The sequence below is a fragment of the Trichoderma harzianum genome (genome assembly GCF_003025095.1).
Source record: "Trichoderma harzianum CBS 226.95 unplaced genomic scaffold M431scaffold_7, whole genome shotgun sequence".
NCBI classification, from domain to species: domain Eukaryota; kingdom Fungi; phylum Ascomycota; class Sordariomycetes; order Hypocreales; family Hypocreaceae; genus Trichoderma; species Trichoderma harzianum.
In genome coordinates this window covers 428,377-446,652 of record NW_020209255.1, presented here as the reverse complement: position 1 = coordinate 446,652, position 18,276 = coordinate 428,377, and the positions used below count along the sequence as shown (strand labels likewise).

The 18,276-nt window shown below is 48.1% G+C and overlaps 6 protein-coding genes across 6 annotated transcripts; 4 read left to right on the top strand and 2 right to left on the bottom strand.

Moving 5' to 3' along the window:
• Positions 1–188: 188 nt before the first annotated feature.
• On the bottom strand, positions 189–1,208 carry M431DRAFT_495644 (hypothetical protein; the record flags this gene model as incomplete). The annotated part of the gene is made up of 4 exons (XM_024917391.1): positions 189–567; positions 604–773; positions 801–1,081; positions 1,142–1,208. The coding sequence occupies 4 exons, from the start codon at positions 1,206–1,208 to the stop codon at positions 189–191; spliced, it is 897 nt and encodes a 298-aa protein (XP_024773352.1).
• Positions 1,209–3,719: 2,511 nt separating this feature from the next.
• M431DRAFT_5975 (hypothetical protein) lies at positions 3,720–4,743 on the top strand (the record flags this gene model as incomplete). Its single annotated transcript, XM_024921546.1, has 3 exons — positions 3,720–3,794; positions 3,847–3,921; positions 3,982–4,743. The coding sequence occupies 3 exons, from the start codon at positions 3,720–3,722 to the stop codon at positions 4,741–4,743; spliced, it is 912 nt and encodes a 303-aa protein (XP_024773351.1).
• A 1,224-nt stretch (positions 4,744–5,967) lies between these two features.
• M431DRAFT_554838 (carbohydrate esterase family 3 protein) lies at positions 5,968–9,261 on the top strand (the record flags this gene model as incomplete). Its single annotated transcript, XM_024921405.1, has 6 exons — positions 5,968–6,097; positions 6,134–7,455; positions 7,528–7,924; positions 7,990–8,462; positions 8,515–8,823; positions 8,956–9,261. The coding sequence occupies 6 exons, from the start codon at positions 5,968–5,970 to the stop codon at positions 9,259–9,261; spliced, it is 2,937 nt and encodes a 978-aa protein (XP_024773350.1).
• Positions 9,262–10,517: 1,256 nt separating this feature from the next.
• Positions 10,518–11,897, top strand: M431DRAFT_117008 (hypothetical protein; the record flags this gene model as incomplete). The annotated part of the gene is given in 3 exon segments (XM_024911986.1): positions 10,518–11,028; positions 11,045–11,431; positions 11,522–11,897. 3 exon segments carry the CDS (start codon positions 10,592–10,594, stop codon positions 11,895–11,897), a joined length of 1,200 nt encoding a protein of 399 aa, XP_024773349.1. The 5' UTR covers positions 10,518–10,591.
• Positions 11,898–13,819: 1,922 nt separating this feature from the next.
• Positions 13,820–15,775, top strand: M431DRAFT_144302 (hypothetical protein). The gene is made up of 2 exons (XM_024912674.1): positions 13,820–14,544; positions 14,605–15,775. The coding sequence occupies exons 1-2, from the start codon at positions 13,990–13,992 to the stop codon at positions 15,640–15,642; spliced, it is 1,593 nt and encodes a 530-aa protein (XP_024773348.1). The 5' UTR covers positions 13,820–13,989; the 3' UTR covers positions 15,643–15,775.
• A 153-nt stretch (positions 15,776–15,928) lies between these two features.
• M431DRAFT_495639 (hypothetical protein) lies at positions 15,929–17,565 on the bottom strand (the record flags this gene model as incomplete). The annotated part of the gene is made up of 5 exons (XM_024917390.1): positions 15,929–16,385; positions 16,440–16,592; positions 16,658–17,174; positions 17,247–17,382; positions 17,461–17,565. 5 exons carry the CDS (start codon positions 17,563–17,565, stop codon positions 15,929–15,931), a joined length of 1,368 nt encoding a protein of 455 aa, XP_024773347.1.
• Between the last annotated feature and the right edge of the window lie 711 nt (positions 17,566–18,276).

The following is an 18,276-nucleotide window of genomic DNA, read 5'->3' as shown; positions in this document are numbered from 1 at the left end:
AAAAGATTGAAGTTACAGGTAGTAGTAAATTAGAATACAGAAAGTAAAAGAAAATTGCAATACTTTTTCTTCTTATGAAAAAAGGTATCTCAATCTTCCAAGCATGTTCTAAACTTCCAGCCCTACCTGTAATGCAAAGACTTAACAGTTACATGTAGCCTGAAAGTAAAGCCACCTCAGTCTACACTTCAGAATCCCCCCGTGGGACCATTCGCACCATATACACTTCCGCTTGCGAAACTATTAATTCCTTCAGCCAAATCGACATAGGTAGGGGCTACTTCCACCGGCTGCGCCAAACGACCGCCTGGGGTCAGAGAGACGGCTCCATTGATGCTTTCCGTCGTCTCGCCTTGAGTTGTGAGAAAGTTTGTGAGCGTACCACCTGGCGCTACTGCATTCACACGGATGCCAAAAGGCCAGAGTTGCAGCGCAAGTGACCTGGTGAACGAAACAAGCATGGCTTTGGTGGCAGCATAGTCGACAAGCCTTGCATTACCCCCAACAGCTACATCCGATGCAGTGAAGATGAGGGAAGACCCCGGAGGTAACAGCGGAGCTGCAGCTCTAGCTATGAAGAACGGTGCATACACGTTCGTTCACAAGGTCTGTTCAAAGCTTTCCGTGCTGTGATTGCCAATGTAGGCCTGTTCAAGGGCATAGCCAGCGTGGCTGACAACAATGTCAAGCCCACCTAGGCTAGCGGCAGCACGATGCACCAAGTCAGCGCAAAACGATTCATTTCGCAGATCACCAGGGATCGTAAAAGCTTTCTGTCCCGCAGCTCAGATGAACGAGACTGTTTCTTGTGCATCCGACTCTTCGACTTCTAGGTAATTGAAGGCGACATCAGCTCCTTCGCGCGCGAAAGCAATTGCAATCGCCCGTCCCATGCCTGAATCGCCGCCTGTAATCAGTGCTCGTCGGCCGCGTAAGCGCCCATGTCCGACATAAGAGCGCTCGCCGCAATCGGGTCGCGGATGCCAATTGCTCTGAAGTCCCGGGAAGCCTTGCACTGGCAGCGTATAGTTTGCAGGATATCGGGTACGAGGATCAATCAGTGTTCCATGTTCAGGTGTTTCTGTAGGATGAGAGATTGATTAGTATGGAAAGGATTTACAAAAAGAGGGGATATATGTACGGTGTCCTAGGGCTATTCCAATGAATACTGTGACGAAAGGAACGGCAAAACTTCCAAATGCCAACATTCTGAGTAAGGTAACACGGAGATGGGTGTACGTGGGAATTGTACTCTTTAATCGAAGGATTATGGCAATATTAGCCAGCTGAGTAGTGAATTTTGCAGAGTTATACCAGTCTTGGACCTCCTGGGATAGAATAGCTATTATAGTACATGCAAGTATGGAGTAGAGACATCCGAATAGTCACGTAATAAGTCCAACCATATCTTCACAACTCGGCCAAACATCTCGGCCTTGCTGGTATAGCTTGCTCCGCCTGAATCTATTCAGGATTATTCGGTATACAGGTCCCGCCCATCTCCGGCATTTGTCATGGAGATTGTCCAAAAAGTGTCGGGCCCGACAATAGTAGCCTTCCATCCGGACCTACATGTAGTTAGGAGTCTCCGGATCATGAGTTCATCTTATCTCCGCTCCATGGAATTGCCATAGCGATTGTCCGGACCCGGCAGCGGGGAAGATACACCATACAAATCATGCGATACTTGTGGTTTTCTCTCAAAATCACAATACTATTTTTTTTTTTTTAGCTTACGTTCATATATCTCGCTTTACCAATTTTTTCAATATCGTGAATGGAGAGTTTCAAGAAGCACAAAAATTCGACAATAGGATGAATCCAGTAACGAAAGAGAAACTATGGGATGTACCCGTGGCTATGACGCGGGGATCTTGATGACGCGGCTGAAGTTGCCAATACGACGCATCACTCGTGCAGAATACCCGTAAATGAGCGTGGTAGACTAATACAAGCATTCTCCACGAATTCATAAAATACGAGTCCCAATTCTACGAGTTACTACCAAGGGAGATTAGTAGCCTAGTGCCGTCCAAGTTCTCTAAAGTGCGTGCCGAGAGGCGGGAGTGCCTGCTTGGTAGGTGATGTCAATGACAAATGAGATTTTGACAGGCCGTTCTCACCTATGACAATCATCTCCAGTACTGCGAATCTGATGATTTATGCCAAGGGGTAGAGGACGTCCTTTTGACACCTCTGAACCAGCTACTAAAGCAGGCTGAATCGAGAATACTTCATCTCCCGTTGGGAAAGGTATTCCGCCTCAGCCAAATTGTGGAGGTTCATCGTTGCATGGAAGCTGGTACATCAAACGGGGAGATTGCTGCATTAATATAATTTAAAAACTATCTCTAGCTAGAGATAAATATCTTTCCTATATATAGCTAGCTCTCTATTAACCTTCTGGATTATTATTATAACTAAATTTCCCTTAGATACATAACAGTATCTCTTGAAGACAGGCTAGAGTATTACGTATCTGATTGAAAACGATTTACTCTTATAGTAAATACTTGATAAAATACTTTTATACCCTATTATGAGCTTATACGTTGGAAGTTACAAGTCAACTCTTACAAGTGCCACTACGGAAAAGAACCCGTTGGACAGCGGATAACAACACATCCGCAATATATGCGCAAAGTTTCCGCGAAAAATAGGAATGGGCGAATCAGTAGCAGCGGTTTGACGATGATGAGCTAAAAGTGAACAAGCTCCTCCCCCTTTTTGAATGAGGGTGGGATGGACCGCTTTTTGGCCACCGAGCAAGACAAAATTAGTAACTACCCTAGAAGAAGTACTAGTTCTTGGGAAGATATTTGAACTATGATGCTTTTTGAAGCAGAGTGCTGGGATCGGTGTTGTAATAAAGTCCGGATTCAGCCACTTTGCAGATGGGGGCGCTTCAGAACTGGCATCACGCTCTTCTATTTTCTGAGGAAGGGGCACACTAGGCCAACTCAGCTTATTACGCTGTTTTGGATGCGTAGTGCTCCGCATAGAAGCATCAGCAAAGCTAAAGAATTACACAGCAACAATGTAAGACGACAAGTTCTCGTGCCTATTAACCAATCACAACACAGCATAGCCATGCTATAGCTTAAGGATCTGTAGGGATATAGGTAGCCTTAAGCTTATGATCGACCCTCATTAGGCTCAGCCTAGTCTTTATGGTGAGATCTTTCTTTTTCTACTCCATAGATACCTCTGTACTCATAGGTGGAAAACCCGTAGCAAATTCTTGGCATAGGCAGTTTTCTCAGTCTAGACGGGGGTTTCAGTCTATGCGAATTCTGCCTGTTGTTGAAGCACGTTATAATTGGGCAATCTGCCAGGGGCATATCCTCCAGGGCATCTTGATTCTACTCTACAAGGTTCTAAGTTTAGAAAGATCAAGTACTACTGATCGACCTAAAGTAGCACCCGCTGTGGACCTGGTCAGCTGAGCCGCATTGCCACCTTCAAAGCCCTATCCTAACAGCGTAACCGAGTGCAGAATCAAGTAATCGAGCAGCACTAATGTGTATCACATCTCATGGTGCCAATTAAATAGCTAGACGTAAACAACAAGCAATTCAGATATATAAAGGGTGAGTCAATAGCGATAATCCATCAAGTGACAATACAATTCCAATTCAGCCTCTTCCATCTCGAAACTCGACTCAACACTTACAGACGTTCTCCACTCAACAGAATCCGCATATCTAATAAAAAACATCATGAAGACATACAATAGCCTAGTTGCGGCAGTTGCCTTTCTTCCTTTGGTCTACGGCGATAGAGTGACCCTCAACGTAAGTATGCTTGGGTTATCAAGGAACGCATCATTATACTAACGATGAGAAGTTTGATGATCTCGATATCTCAAACGATGATAACTGTGGAAGCATTGACTTCTCCAAATCCGAACACCGATATGCGGTATGCCATGTTTCTCCGTTATGCCGAATCACCTAGAGAACTACTTCTAACCCAACAAAGGGCGCGGTAATCATGGGTGCAACCGTAGTCAACTCTGTCGGAACTGGGGCTTGCAAGACCCCAATTGCCAATGTTGATTTATCTCACAAACTGGAAAATAATGTCCTGTGGGGAGACAATGGTATCTTATTCGATTATCTCACCTTTGATGCCGGGTACTACATCTCTGGTAACTTGGCGTTCGACCTTGCAGTTGACTACTCGCACCTGGCTGATGGAGAGCTCGACGACGACAAGACAGAGATCAGCGTGCAGCTGCTGCTTATGAACCAAGGCGATGTCGTGCAGAATCAGGAAATCGAAAAATTTCCGACAAAGGATGGTACCGGTCCATTTTCAATCAAATGGAACCCGGATGAGGGAAGATATACCGCTTTCTCCATCGCCGTGAACCTCATTTCCACCTCGCTCGCTTTCGATTCCCCGAAGGTAGCTTTGGACAACATTGCCTGGGATCACTTCAGGGTGGACGGAGATGGTAATATAGATACCGGGGATGATAAAACAACTACTAGTGCTCTAGATTCGACTACCATGGGCAATTCGACAACTAGGCCACCCTCCAGCCACACAGAGACTTCGGCTCCTGCCACAACTTCGGCTCCCTCGAGATCAAACACCACCAGCAGCACATTCGTCTTCCCCAGTCCAACTCGGACAACCGAGGTACAGAGCTCGACTTCTACAGGTCTTGCTCAGACTTCTGCCCCTACTTTATTCGGCTTTGTTGCTGTGTTAGCTGCGGGTGCAGCTTTTCTCTAACTGAGCTGGAAATTCTGGATCTCGGCGCAATGGATTGCAGATACCGAATTATTCGCAGCTGTATCTAGTGCTGCAGTTAGTAGTTATGTTTACATGTATCTTAGAGTCTCAATAATCATCACGTGCAGAAATATTTTCTGGAGCACAAACGCTCGTCGCCATCGCTCTCCTGTGTAAATAGTGGAAGTGCCGAGTTTCCATCTATTGTATACAGCTATCTACATGTAATTAACGCAGCTGAAACCGCGCCCCAGAAAACTACAATCGCTAACATGCAGCCACACAAAACCAGGAGATTATCGCCATTCGCATTTGCAAAGCTTCCATAATGAGATGGCTGACAGGAATAGCGAGTACTATCACTAAAACCTTGGACAAGGCTTAGCACTAGAAATCCCGTCAGGTCGGTTAAATACATGTGATTAAGGATCACATGGATGCTAGCTTGCCGTCAAAATTGTAAGCAGTAGCCTAATACTGTAGTATAATCTTATAAATACGCTTAATGCCTGCCGGGGCTGGCAGTATAATGCTCCTGCTGTCATATTTCTTCTTTTTTGCGGTTTAGTTGCTTGTCGTATAATCCCATAAGTTAATACGCTCTATGCTAGCAGAGCTGCAGGCTTTTTACTGGCGGAATTTATAGGATTGGAAGAATCCTACCACCGCCCGCCAAGTAATATATAATACTATTGTAGTTAGTTCATGGGCATAATCTTAACTTGATAGGCCAGCTTGACTTAATTATCCACGAAGTTATGATATGCAGCCGTGGATTTTGCAGACTAGAATTGTGGCTTGGGCAGCGTTTTTAAGCGTATTCAACAAGCGTATTCAAACACGCGTATTTGACTACCTTACCCCTGTCCCAATACGCTTTATCTCATGCACAAAGCCTTTTAAGGGCAGGTTGGCAAGCAAGTCAGTCTCGATTAGCGCCAACATAGTCAAGGTTGCACAGGCAGGATTTCCATCCCATGGGATTTCCAGAATTGGAAAAACCCGAAGCACACTGTAATTTGTCATACGTCCATGTATTACGGGAAAGGAAGCCTTCTTGCCTTCTACCATAGATTCTAAAATACAGTCCCAGGTATGGATATCATTTGGCTAGATATATAAGCCTCTTGATCCCCAACCAGAGGCAGATTCAAACTACAACAGTCTCTCACTCACTTCATTCGATTCATCACGCATCGCCACTACACACTGTGGACACTTAACATGGCATCGTCTCCAAGGTCGGCGCTTTGTCTCTTGGCTCACTTGCTCCTTCTTTTCTCCTCAGTCTTAGCCACTCCTTTAACGCATAACCGTACTCTTTCGGATGACGATGCTCTGGCAGAGCCATGGAGTCAGCACTATCGGCCCAAGGCCGCCAGGGCGGCAGCAGACAAGCCTTTCTACCTACGAATTATGCCTCTCGGCGCCTCTATTACCGCAGGAGTCGGCACAGACCCGCAGAACGGATACCGGAAACCCCTTCGAGACCAGTTAAGATGGGAAGGCTGGCCAGTCAATATGGTCGGTAGCCAGTCGAATGGCGATCCTGAGAAGTTTAAGGATCGGCAGCACGAGGGACATCCTGGTGCGGTGGTGTCAGACATGATTAAAAACGCTGGTATGGGGATCGATACGAAGCCAAATCTAATCCTCATAAACTGCGGGACAAATGATGCCAATCCAAAAACTGGCCAGGATGTGGATGGTACCGCAGCTCGAATGGAGCTGTTACTTAATTATCTATACGAGGAGGTCGAGGGTGTCACAATTATTCTATCAACTCTGATACCATACCTTGAGAATGAGGCAAACAACAATGTCAACAAGATCAATCCTACTTATCGGGATTTATATAAGAGGTTCAGGGATGCAGGAAAGAAGATTGGGTTGGCTGAGTTGAATAATGGGTTTCTAGATACTTCGACCGACTATCACGACACTATGCATCCCAACGAAAAGGGCGCAGCCAAGTTGGCTGCTGTTTGGGATCAAGCTATTGCCGAGGTCGAGAAGGCGGGCTTTCTGACGAAACCGATTGATACTGGAGTCGACGACGATACCACAGTCGACTGTGACCCAGAAAAGGGGGCTGGACGCGGCCCTGTTAAAACGCAGCAAGGATGGGGCGAGGATGATGGGCCCTACAAGCACTTTCAGACAGTTCGGGGTTATATCACTGAGAGCGGAGCGTTCAATGCCGGCAGCCGAGTATCCTTTGCCCAGCTGGTGAACTTGGGAGGCGCAGACCCGGGAGGAGAATTTGACGAGCTGATCAACTGCGTTGACAAGGGCACAAGCGATGATCCGACGCCGGGAACTTGTCGTATGTATCTTAACGATGGTGGCAATATCGCTGTAACAGGCGTTGCTATCGATGTGGGATTGAAGTGTCTGATTCGAGGACACCATTGGGGCGACGTCAACGGCGACGGCCTTGACGACTTCATCTGCATCAACCTGGATGGCAACATGTATGTGTCGATCAACAGGGGCGGCAACCCTCCGAAATTCGAGCCTCTGGAGAACGGTGGCCTTATCAAGGAGGGATATGCATGGGGTCCTCAAGATAGGGTCCGTCTCGGCGACATTGACGGGGATGGGCGGCTGGACTATTGCGCTATTGATGACAAGGGCGATATCTATTGCTGGCGCAACGGCGGCGTGGGCGATGCACCGACAGAGACGTATGGGGGGTACTGGCAAAGCTTCGTATGTTATCCAAACTGGCTGCTTTCTCAATTTTACCAACAGACAGACTGACTGGCTTAGGTTGTTGGCGAGGAAACATTTGCCGCTAGAGGTGAAGCTGAAGGGATCGGCGGTGTCAACCTCGTCGATGTCAACGGCGATGGCAGATCAGACTGGGTCTACCTGCACAAGGACGGCTCCTCTGAAATCTGGATCAACCAGCGAGGAGATTTTGATGCCGACGGCAAAGGCCTACGACCTCATTGGGTAGAGGCTACAGCGGCCCATCCTGCAATCCCCGAGTTGACAGATAGAACGGAGCTCGTCTTTGGACGAATATCAGGCTCTGGGCGCGCTGACCTCATCTGGAATCGCATAGCTGACGAGAAATACGTTCAATCTTATGCCTATACGAATAAAGGCTCTGGCGGGACTCAGAGAAAAGGAGATGGAGTCCATTATTGTGATATGTTCGGCCGAGGCCACGATGGTATGTGGCTATATGCCTACTTTTTGATAACTGTTTTATTAGCGAGATACTAACTTAGATGCAAGATTATCTTTGGGTGAGCGCAGAGGGTGAAATCACCTTGTTCGAGAATATCAAGTCCCCGCCTAACTGGGGACAACATGGAAAGATCATCTCTATCGGCCGTGAAAGGAAGAGCATCCACTTTGGCGATTGGGACGGGGACGGTCTCTGTGATATCCTTGCAGTCGAAAGGCATACGGGGCGGGCCGAGATGTGGCGCAACACTTACAAAGACGGAGCCCAGTCTCCCACGTTTTCCGGCCCAACCTGGGTAGTGAATGACGCGCTGTGTAAGGAGGGCTGGGGCAGGGGTCTATATGACCAAGGTCTGAGGTTCGGAGACTTGGACGGCGATGGCCGCGTCGACTACCTCTGCATGGAGAAAGATGCTCGAACTGTTGGGCACCTCAATAAAGCCGGTGGCCTAGAGGACAAGGGCCAGATCAAGTTCGCGCCAGCAGAAAGGCTCGACAGAGCAAACTTCAAATGGGCCGACGTAAGTTGACATTCGTGGCCTAGCTTCAATGGTACTACTAACACGATTCCAGGTCAATGGCGATGGTAAGGTGGATCTTATTTGGGTTGATAAGTTTAAGGCAGGGGCCCGAGTTTGGAGAAATGGCGGCTTCATCCCCGCAGGAGGGAGCAGCATGACCTGGATCGACCTAGGAACCCGCTTTGAAGGACACGGTCGCGGTCAGAATATCCATTTCCCAACGCTCGGCGAGCTTGGCCGCGCCGATTATCATGATGTTTATCCAGGGACCGCCCTCGCCAATACCTGGTTCAACGAGTGCTCAGGAGGTGACGACTACCCCGAGCCTATCGATCCCGGATTACCCAAACCCCCCGTTCCCGTCAGCAAACCCTCTACTGACACTGGCCTCGCGGATTGGTGGCTTGTCCTGGATAGACAAACCCAAGACCCTGACCATACCCCTTTTCCAACGATAATCGTCAACTACTACGGCGTCCCGTCGTATGCCGAGAGTATCAATGTCTGCGATAGTGACGCCACTTGGTCAATCACTGCCGACAGCGCCGATACGGATATTGTGGATGATCAATATACCACCGGCATCAAGGATGTTTTTGGAGACACATGTAACTACGTTAACGTGGACGGTTACACAAAGTACGAAGATTACGACGTGGGACAGCTGATCGGCTATTTAAACTGCGCGAAATGGGACCGGGTGGAATGTGTCAAGACCGAGCATTCTCTTCAGCTTTGCTTTCTTGGGTTTGGTTTAAGTGTTTATGCACAGTCACTAGTTAAGTGCTCTTATTATTGAATCAGGTAGATTCTGTAATTTATAAAAACATACATATGATAGGCTTATAAAGGTATTGTAGTATGCTGGCAATTTTAAATATGTAATGCATTTTAGAGTAGTAGATGTATTCTTTAGTGGAAGACTTCTTGTTTATTAATCTCCCCTCGCTCTTGTACAATGAACTGAATATCTCCTCCAAGTCCATGACGTCTGGACTTAAAATTGCTGCCCCTTTGAATTATATCCATACTGGCTTGGCTACTTACCTGAAGGATTTGATCACGTCGTCTTTGGTTTGTATGAAGCTCTGGTCTTGTCTTCCAATGAGCCAGCTGCCTGTATTACTCGAAGTGACGTACGTTAGACTAGTTCTTCCATCTCTTTGTGTCTCGCATGCCCCGTGTTATCTCTACGCAACCATCGTCGGCCTAATTGGGTCTCGAAAGCATTTAATCCCCTCCAACTCTTCACCTTCTAAGCATCACTAGAAATAAATCCTCTTAGTTATGGATACGGCTGTATAAACGGAAGGTGAACAAAGTAGATTCAGAATAAACCCTTGATTATTGCGGATAGATTATTAGTTGCAAATGAATACAGTTTGTATGTTAAGCGCGAATACCACAAGCTTCAACACATCGAGTTACATAACTCCCATACACACTAGAATGAACAGCAATTCTTTCAGTGGTCCATTAACCAATGATATATGTTAGAGGCGTCACTCACTCACTCGAATCGTCTCGATATTCCACGTCCTTTCACAAAGTCCTTTCAGTGATCCACTGACTAATAATATTTATTACAAATGTCACTGACTCGAATCATCTGACATTCTATCTCTTCTTTGTTATGTCTGTAATCACGAAACAAAGAGCTCTGCACCAGAAAGAGATCCCAACAGAAAGTGCACGCTGAACAAAGGGACTTGGCCAACGAATCTCTCTTCTCTCCTCGCCCTCGTACCATGAGCTGGATACCTTGCCCAACCTATGACGTCTGACCGAGGATTGCGACGCGTTTAAAATTGGTCTTTATTGGCTCTGCCATTGGAATGGAAGATTTGGCCAATTTCCTTTGACCCCTCGGGCGGCTCTCTTTGTAGTCTTTGTCTTTGGGAACGAGCCGGCGTTTTATGTCACATGAAGTATTGGATGTTACTTGTTTTACATGTTTGTGCTGCATGCACATGTTCAAGCAAGAGCCTGCAACCTGGCAGAATCTCAAGACTATAAAATCCCCTCATTTGTCCAAGTTTTGAGTACCAAACTCTTCATCTTCTTTACATTTAAATTCCGGGTTGATTCAGAAAGAAAGTAAAAATCACTCTCGCAAAATTCTTCAAAAAATGCCTGCCACGACGAGGCCCTCCCCTCTCAAGTCGGGGACAAATCGGGACAAAGCGATAACCATCGATGCAAATGATAGGTCTGTTTTCGACACTATCACCTCCAAGTGTATCAGCCCTTATAAGTATGACACACAACGAAAAAACGGGGATAGTGAAGGCTTCCGTGAGTCCCCAATCATTGCGTCCTCCATCGGTCCTAAGAATGCAACGGATTCCTTATCCATCAACGAGACTGTGTCCATATACGGAAATGGATTTGTGGAGGGCATCATCCGCGCCTTCAACCAGAATCTCGACCTAGTTATCCGACCTGAAGATGTGTGGCAGGCTATCATTTCACAGCTTAGCCTTTTCATCCATGGTGCTGAGAATGCCGAACTCCTACATAACACTTTCTACCCCTCTAAAGAAAAAGTGACGCTGGACCTCGCGAGGTTCGACAATGAAGAGCCACTCCAAACTCAATTCTAACATGGTGGCCCGTGGGTTTGCCTCCCGCATCCGGGCCGAAGTTGCTGATCCAATGCTGCATGCGCGGATGCTGCAGTTGTTTTCCAGGACAACATACCATGACGAGGCGGTGGCAGCGTTCAGTACGATGGGGACAATGCAAAAACACTCGGAATACGGTGCGATGATTGGAGGCAGCTTTCCCAGCGTGACGCTGCAGGGAACCCCAAATGACTGGAAGTTACTTAACGCTCAGGTCAACAAGCTGAAGAAATATGAGAGGTGCAAAGACTGGGTCCGTCTGCTGCTGCCCATTATGCGTTATATGAGAAAAACCTTTGACGAGCCAGACTCGCAAGAGGTTAAAGACTTCTGGCTCCGCGTTGAGTGTGAGACGGGAGATACGGGCATGAGTGGTGACGATACGGACATGAGTGGTGACGATACGGACATGAGTGGTGACGATACGGACATGAGTGGTGACGATACGGACATGAGTGGTGACCCCTGCAAAATCTCGGGTTGGATCACGGCATTTGCGTATTTTAAAGATGACGGAAACGTCGCGAAAGATTACTCCGGCAAACGGCTTAAGCTGGACGAGGTGTTTTATCCAGTTCTCCATCCAAAGGACATTCCGAGTAGTCTGGCCCTAATCCCTATAACAATACTCGACTTTGAAGCGGGCGTGCAACGATTCTGCACAGCTGTAGCTGGTACTATTGGTATGTCCATCTCGGATGGAGGCGAATCTCAGCCTCTTTCAAAATCGCAGCCATTTCCGGCGTGGTGGATTGTGGAAGAATTCGAAGAGTCAATTGCTGTCAACCACAATGGCACAATGGCAGGCTAGTCCATGGGGGACTCTGCCACTATGGGAATCTCCCCACACCGTCTTGGGGGGGCTCTGGGTTGTAGTGAGAAATTGGATGTTGAAGAAGACTTGAGTGACGAAATTGTTCCATAGGTGAAGCTTTTGACAGTTGGGATGCAAGTCTCAGGTATTACACGGCCAACTAGGCAGCTATTACGCAGTGATTAATATATGTATGCTATTTGAAGTGAGTGTCTCAACTTTGTGCACATTTCCAAGTTGTAACAGAGTTGGCTGGCCGAAGAACATGTTTTAAACCTTCTACCAGAAGAACGACGAATAACATGCCTTGCTCCTGTATCCTTCCCTAGGCGCTTATCAAACCTTGACTCTCTTCTTGGTCTGCTAATTACACCAAAGGTGTTGTTGATACAGCTTTCTAGCATCCATGTCTTGCTACCCTAGAAACGAATACGATATTATTTGTTCAGCAAACCAGGTGCTATAGGTTGCTCCCCCGCACGTATCAAATGCCATTGTTGGTTCGACCGGAGAATGACATCTTTGGAGCTTTTCTTTTTCACTACGTTAATCCCTTTGCTAGTTTTGCCACGACACTCTGTTTGACGAAGCATTACCACAGCGAAGGGCAGGCTAGTGTCTCCGATTGGTGCGTCTAGAGTTTGCCAAGAACTGTGTCTATATTCGCCCAAACTTGCCAAGCGCAAGTCAAACCGGGAAATCAAAGCCCGAACTCTAACGTACTGTAGCCACCGTTCTCATTGAACATGGCGAAGCAGGCCCGTTCCGAAACCCATTGGCCAAGCACCCCTGGTGGCGGCTTAACTGGTGATCCGGTCAGAACCTTGGTCTAGTGAGCCGGCCGGGGGTTCGTGTAAGCACGTGGAGCGTTCCCGCAACAGGCCCTTTAACGGTCTGGACCAGAGAGTGCTGCATGTACGAGCAAACGGGCGACCCGGGGCTGTGTAGAGCTCGATATTCCGTCGAGGCCGGATATTACAGCAACAGCGTTATTCTTAGTCGGCGTGAGCCCCCGTGCTATGTGGAGCGTAGGCGGGGATTTGGTTCTCTTTGAGGGCCCCCCTGGTATATGGTCATGTTCCAGTCTGTTCCATGGGCTGGTTTGAATATGATAGAGCCGCTTTTTTGGCTCGCTTAGCGCTGCGTCCCATACCTGCGACAGCAACCCTGGCAACTACCTAGGTCTTGGAAGGACCAAGTCCAACTTGGGCACGGAGGCTTATTATCGTGAAGGCTCGCATGTTCGTTTTCTTTTGATATACCTAGACTGCGCTTCGACCAGATCATCATCCAGAAGCCTATACATATGCCTGAATGATTGAGGCCCTGTACATATGTAAACGTGTAACACGGATGGAGTTAACAGACAGAATCTATAGACCCACTCATTCCTCTCACTTGCAAATTGAACAAATCTCTTCCAGTTTGGGCCTGTAGTCTCGCGACGTCGTCATAATAGACATCCGATGAGACAAAACATTGGCCATCATTTTCTCTTTTCTAAGCATAATAAAGTGAACCGAGGCTATAAGTACTCTTGCCAATATCATCGCGTCCTGCGTATGAAACGCCTGCCCATACCTTGCCTCGCCCCACCAGAAACGGTAATCGTTTCAGCTATCCTGGTCAAACCTGCTACAGAAACCTGAGAATCCAGGAGAATTACTGTATATCAGACATCTGACCACATTTTGCCCTTGTATTTTATCTTTTTGTATGGGTTAGGGTTCTGGGCAGAGTGTTTTAACCGCCCTGCCTTGTTTATGAAACGAGCGATATAGCGGCTACAGAAACGTCGCTTAACCGTGTATTGGGGTCGATACTCGGCGGGCTTGGGGAGGCCGGGGCCGAGATATTTTGTATATATTGTCCCAGTAGCCGATTGATACTGAGTCTTGAGAATTGTCTAGCACCGTCGTCAGTTCTTGTCTCTATTTTTTTTTGTTCGTTTCTCTCTTCTTGTCCAGCAGGCTGGTCCATTCTTTTCGAGTTTGACACTCTTTTATTCTTGTATTCAATATTTATTTGTTCTTTTCTCAAAAGGCTCTCGTGTTTTGAAAATTCCAATCATTCTCCTCGCCCATTCATCATGAAGTTCCAAAGCACCTCTGCGGCTGCAGCTTTGCTGCTGGGCCAGGCCTTCGGCTATCCTCTGCCTTCTTCCAACTTGCTCCGCCGAGAGGTTCCTCAGGAGCATTCCCACGATCTTTTCCTCTCCATTACGAACGAAGCTCTGGCCAAGAACAACCCCAAGGGCATTACAGATGCCGTCTTTGGTCTGCTTGGTAATGCAGCGGCTGCCGGCGGTGCTGGAAGTGTAACCAACTTGGACTGCCTCAAGCAAGAGACTGCTGATCAGGCTTTCACCAATGGCAAGGCTGCTAAAGATATTCGACTCATGGCTGGTGCGTTGGTGTACCAGGCCCTAGAGAGAAATACCGGCAAAGTCGGACTCGCGAGTGTTACCTGCACTGAACAAGCTGTGAACCCCGAAATCGAAGCCGTAAAACCCCATCAAGACCCGGCATCAGCCAATGCTGCTTCCATAAACAAGGGTATTACTCTTGAGTTGGCGAAGCAGCTCAAGGCCATCGGAGCAGATCCCAATCTTGCCCTCTTGAGTGGCACTTTTGCCCCAGGCGATGTACGTTTTATGTTCCCTTAGCTACATATTCTGAAACCCTGATTATTAACAATTGCTTAGCTTAACGATGCCACAGCCAAGGGCAACACCTGTGACGATACCGATCCCCAGCTTGGATGTATCTTCACAACGGGCAAGCTTGTTCTCGACGCTAGCCAAGACGAAGTCGCATCAGCTGTTTCCGCTGTGTCTCAGACATTTACCGGCACTGGCGGTATTCAGGCCACAGACTTGGTTGACTTGAGCAAGTTCTCCGTAGCCAATGTTCAAGGAGGCGCCGCTGCTCCAACAGACAACAGCAATGCCGCGACAACCTCTCAGGCCGCTGCTCAAGCAACTCCCCCGCCGGTTGTTGAAGCATCTTCCACCCAAGCTGCTGCTGCTACTCAAACCCAAGCCGCTTCTAGCGGCAGTGCCCCTTCTACAGCTAGTGGAAACAACGTTCAGACCTTCACCGGCTCTCTTGGCGGCCCTCCCCCGCCTGTTGTTTCTGGCACCGGAAACCGACCATTTTCCGTTAATGGAAATACCTTTGTCAACATTGGAGCCGCTCTTGGACGGTCTTGCGACATTCAGCACAACGCCTGTGCCGATGCTGCCAACTCTGGTCAGCTGTCCGGAGGAGTAGGCCAATGTGATGACCAGAACACCCAGTGCAAGGCCGCCGCATCTGGTGCTTCCAACTCCAATGCTTCCAACGCCAACAACACCAGCGATAACGCCAGCAACGGTGGAGCGAACAATGCTGCTAGTGGTAACAACGCCGATAGCGGTAACGCCGGCAATGGAAATGCAGGAAGCAGTGCTGCTACGGGCGATTTCGGCTCGTGCTCTGACCCTAGCATCAAGTTCGCCAACGGACTTGATGGCCGCACTGAACCTGCCTTTGCCCCTGTCAACGAAGCTGACTTTAACCATGGCTCGGCTCTAGCTATCAAGGTCATTTCCGACTTCATCTGTGACCGACTCAATTCCAGCTGCAAGGCTAGTGCTGCAGTGGTTTCTACATGCCAAAGTGCTTCGGCTGCTGCGTCCCAACTGACGGGCCAGGCTGCAGCCGATGCTTTCAACAAGGCTCTGGGAGTTTCTGCCAATTAAGAGAATTTGCTGGGATAGGTCAATCAATGTATGATATAAGTGTATGTTTACATAGTTCAAGATATGAAGCCATCTTGGGCTACAAGTGGGCATACCAGGCACAAGGATGAGCACGAAAATAAAATATTATGAGACTTTTGCAAGAATGGCCCAAACTAACTGTCCGCGCTGATATGTTGTATCCATGAAAAGAAGCAAATTATTGATGACTTTTAATTCCCTTTTGTAATAAGACGGGGAACTTGGCTAATATCCTGAAAGACCTAGCTAATATTAAGTATAAAATTTACAGTGACACCTCGCTGTTGCTACCCATGCTCCGTGAACTACCGACATGCACTCCCCCCTTTGCATGTTCCTCTTGCATTTTAACCAATCTGGACTCGTCCTCATCACTATACCGTACCTCGTACATTGTGTTGAGTTCAATCCCGCTGTGCTCCGGGCGATTCTGCGACTTCACAGCCGAAACCAATGTCTGTGCCCGACTACCTGCATGATCTGACTTGTTGACATAGTTGTCCGGGTAATTCTGATAGCCGCTGTTCTTATGTGAAGAGCCACCCAGGCTAGGGAACAGGCGGACCAAAAACAGACGGAGAGATGGCAGACACGTGCAGACAATACCGGTGTTAATCTCAATAGTGGACCAGATAGAGACGTCAACCTGGTCGTACGTGGGATTCGCGGAGCTACCAAGGTTCACAAGGAACTGGAGTCGAACGATGCTGACCACCGTGACACTAGGGTCATGTTAGACAAAGAGCTTGTTGCCGCAGTGGGGAGGGATGTCTTACAAAGTACCGACGAGGAGCATCACGGCGACGCCGACCTTCTTCTTCCAGTGGAGGTTGAGATTTCGGATCTGCCACATGGGAATTGCAATCATCCATAAATCCAAGGCGATACTGATGGCTGCGTTTGCCCATCCGATGGCATTACTGTTGAGACTGTGTGGCTGTTAGCTTTATACTGAGCTAGTGGGAGAAGGCGGAGGCTGAAAGCTTCTACTTACCATTTACCCGAGTGTTGGCCGTCCCAACCTGTCCAGAAAAAGCTGATTGGGTGGCATTGGAAGACCGCAAGAAGCATAAAGGTAACTCCAAACACGCCATTGAGGATAACAGTGCCCCACAGCAGTGTCCTGGCTTTGCCTGGGAAGATGTTGAGATAGAAGAACAAGAGCGTCATCTTCAGAAGCATGACCTGGGCGAAGTATAGAATCTCGAGGACGTAAAAATATACTCCAAACCGGGTGATCATGTCGAACGGCAGCGTCCAGATATCCTTGCCTTCTCCATTTCCGCCAGTGCCTCGGACGTTCATCACTGACGAAGGGATACCGCAAAAGAGCGTCACGATGATGGCGTAGTCGTCCAGTTGAAAGTCCATCCTCATGATAAGCTTAGAGCCGATACGCAGGAGGACAACCACGCCGGATACAACACCAAGCACGATGGTGACATTGGCGAAGTCGGGGGTCCTGTTCCGGACAGGGACACCGCAGAGTGTATCTGTCGCATTTCTGGTGGCTAACGTGAAGAGTTAGACAAGATATCGCTTTTGGAGTATTACAGAGAATGAGCGGTTGGTAGGCAACATACTAAGGGACTCTCGAACCGTACAGGTGGTCGCAATGCAGATGGCCGAAGTTTCTTGAATGGTCGAGCTTTCGCAGGTACACTTCACATCAGTCGGACTGCATGTGGAATTCGCGATGGCCGATGCAAGGCATTTTTGCTGATCGTCATTAGTTTCGAGCTCGGATCACATATCTGGAGAAGGGGAAGGAAAAAAAGGAAAAAAGGCATAGCATACCGCACATGCCGGCAACACCGAAAGCGGGTTGTCAGCGGCCGAGCTGTCTGCAGCCAACGCAAACGTTGCCAGGAACGCAAGCAAGAGATGAAGAAGCAACCTCATTTTCTTTTTTCCTGGTCTTCCGAGATCGATGTCCGGGGGAACAAAGAAATCTTCTTTTTTTTTCGGGGCCGGCAAGAAAATGAGATGTCAAATCATCACTTTTAAGGTTGATCTGCACTCGAGGTGGACGTCAAGACGGGCAGTCCATGTACCTGCTTTTACTATGCATCCTTTACATTGAGGTTATGGGCACGCCCCTTTATTTCAAGACGGGGAACAAGCCAGCTACACTGTACTAGCATGTTTATTGCGGGCATTTGAAATACAGTATACTGTAGCAAAGGGCAAAAGAACCTAGTATAATTAATACGAAGCTGTGGCGTTGATGAGTTAAGGGACGGGTCTAATTCGCACTTTGCGTAGCCGCTTTGCACTAGCAGCCATCTCCTGCGGCCCTTTGGTTCTAGAATATGGGCTGTCTGGGAGGCATCAAGTGCTGTATTTTGTGAGCTAAAGAGTTCACTGACTCGTGAACATTGCTAGAAAACCATGGCTGTTGAAGCCGGACAGACTTGCTGACGTTGCATTGCATTAGCCCTGCGTGCTGAATCGGCTCTGGAGGATGCGACGGGCGGGCGTTTGGTTCATCGGGAAGAAAAGCTGGATGAGAAATCTCCACAAGAAGCAGGGACCCCTGACGAAAAGACAAAACAGAAAAAACACCAAGGGAAAAAACCATGGAACTGGGAGGCACTAAACCGCCTCTCTAAG

What these genes read in the sequence shown, in the direction of transcription:
- M431DRAFT_144302 (XM_024912674.1), top strand. Translation starts at nt 13,990, where the DNA reads ATGAAGTTCCAAAGCACCTCTGCGGCTGCAGCTTTGCTGCTGGGCCAG. An exon ending in GCACTTTTGCCCCAGGCGAT is followed by an intron (nt 14,545 to 14,604) that starts GTACGTTTTATG and finishes ACAATTGCTTAG; the next exon opens with CTTAACGATGCCACAGCCAA.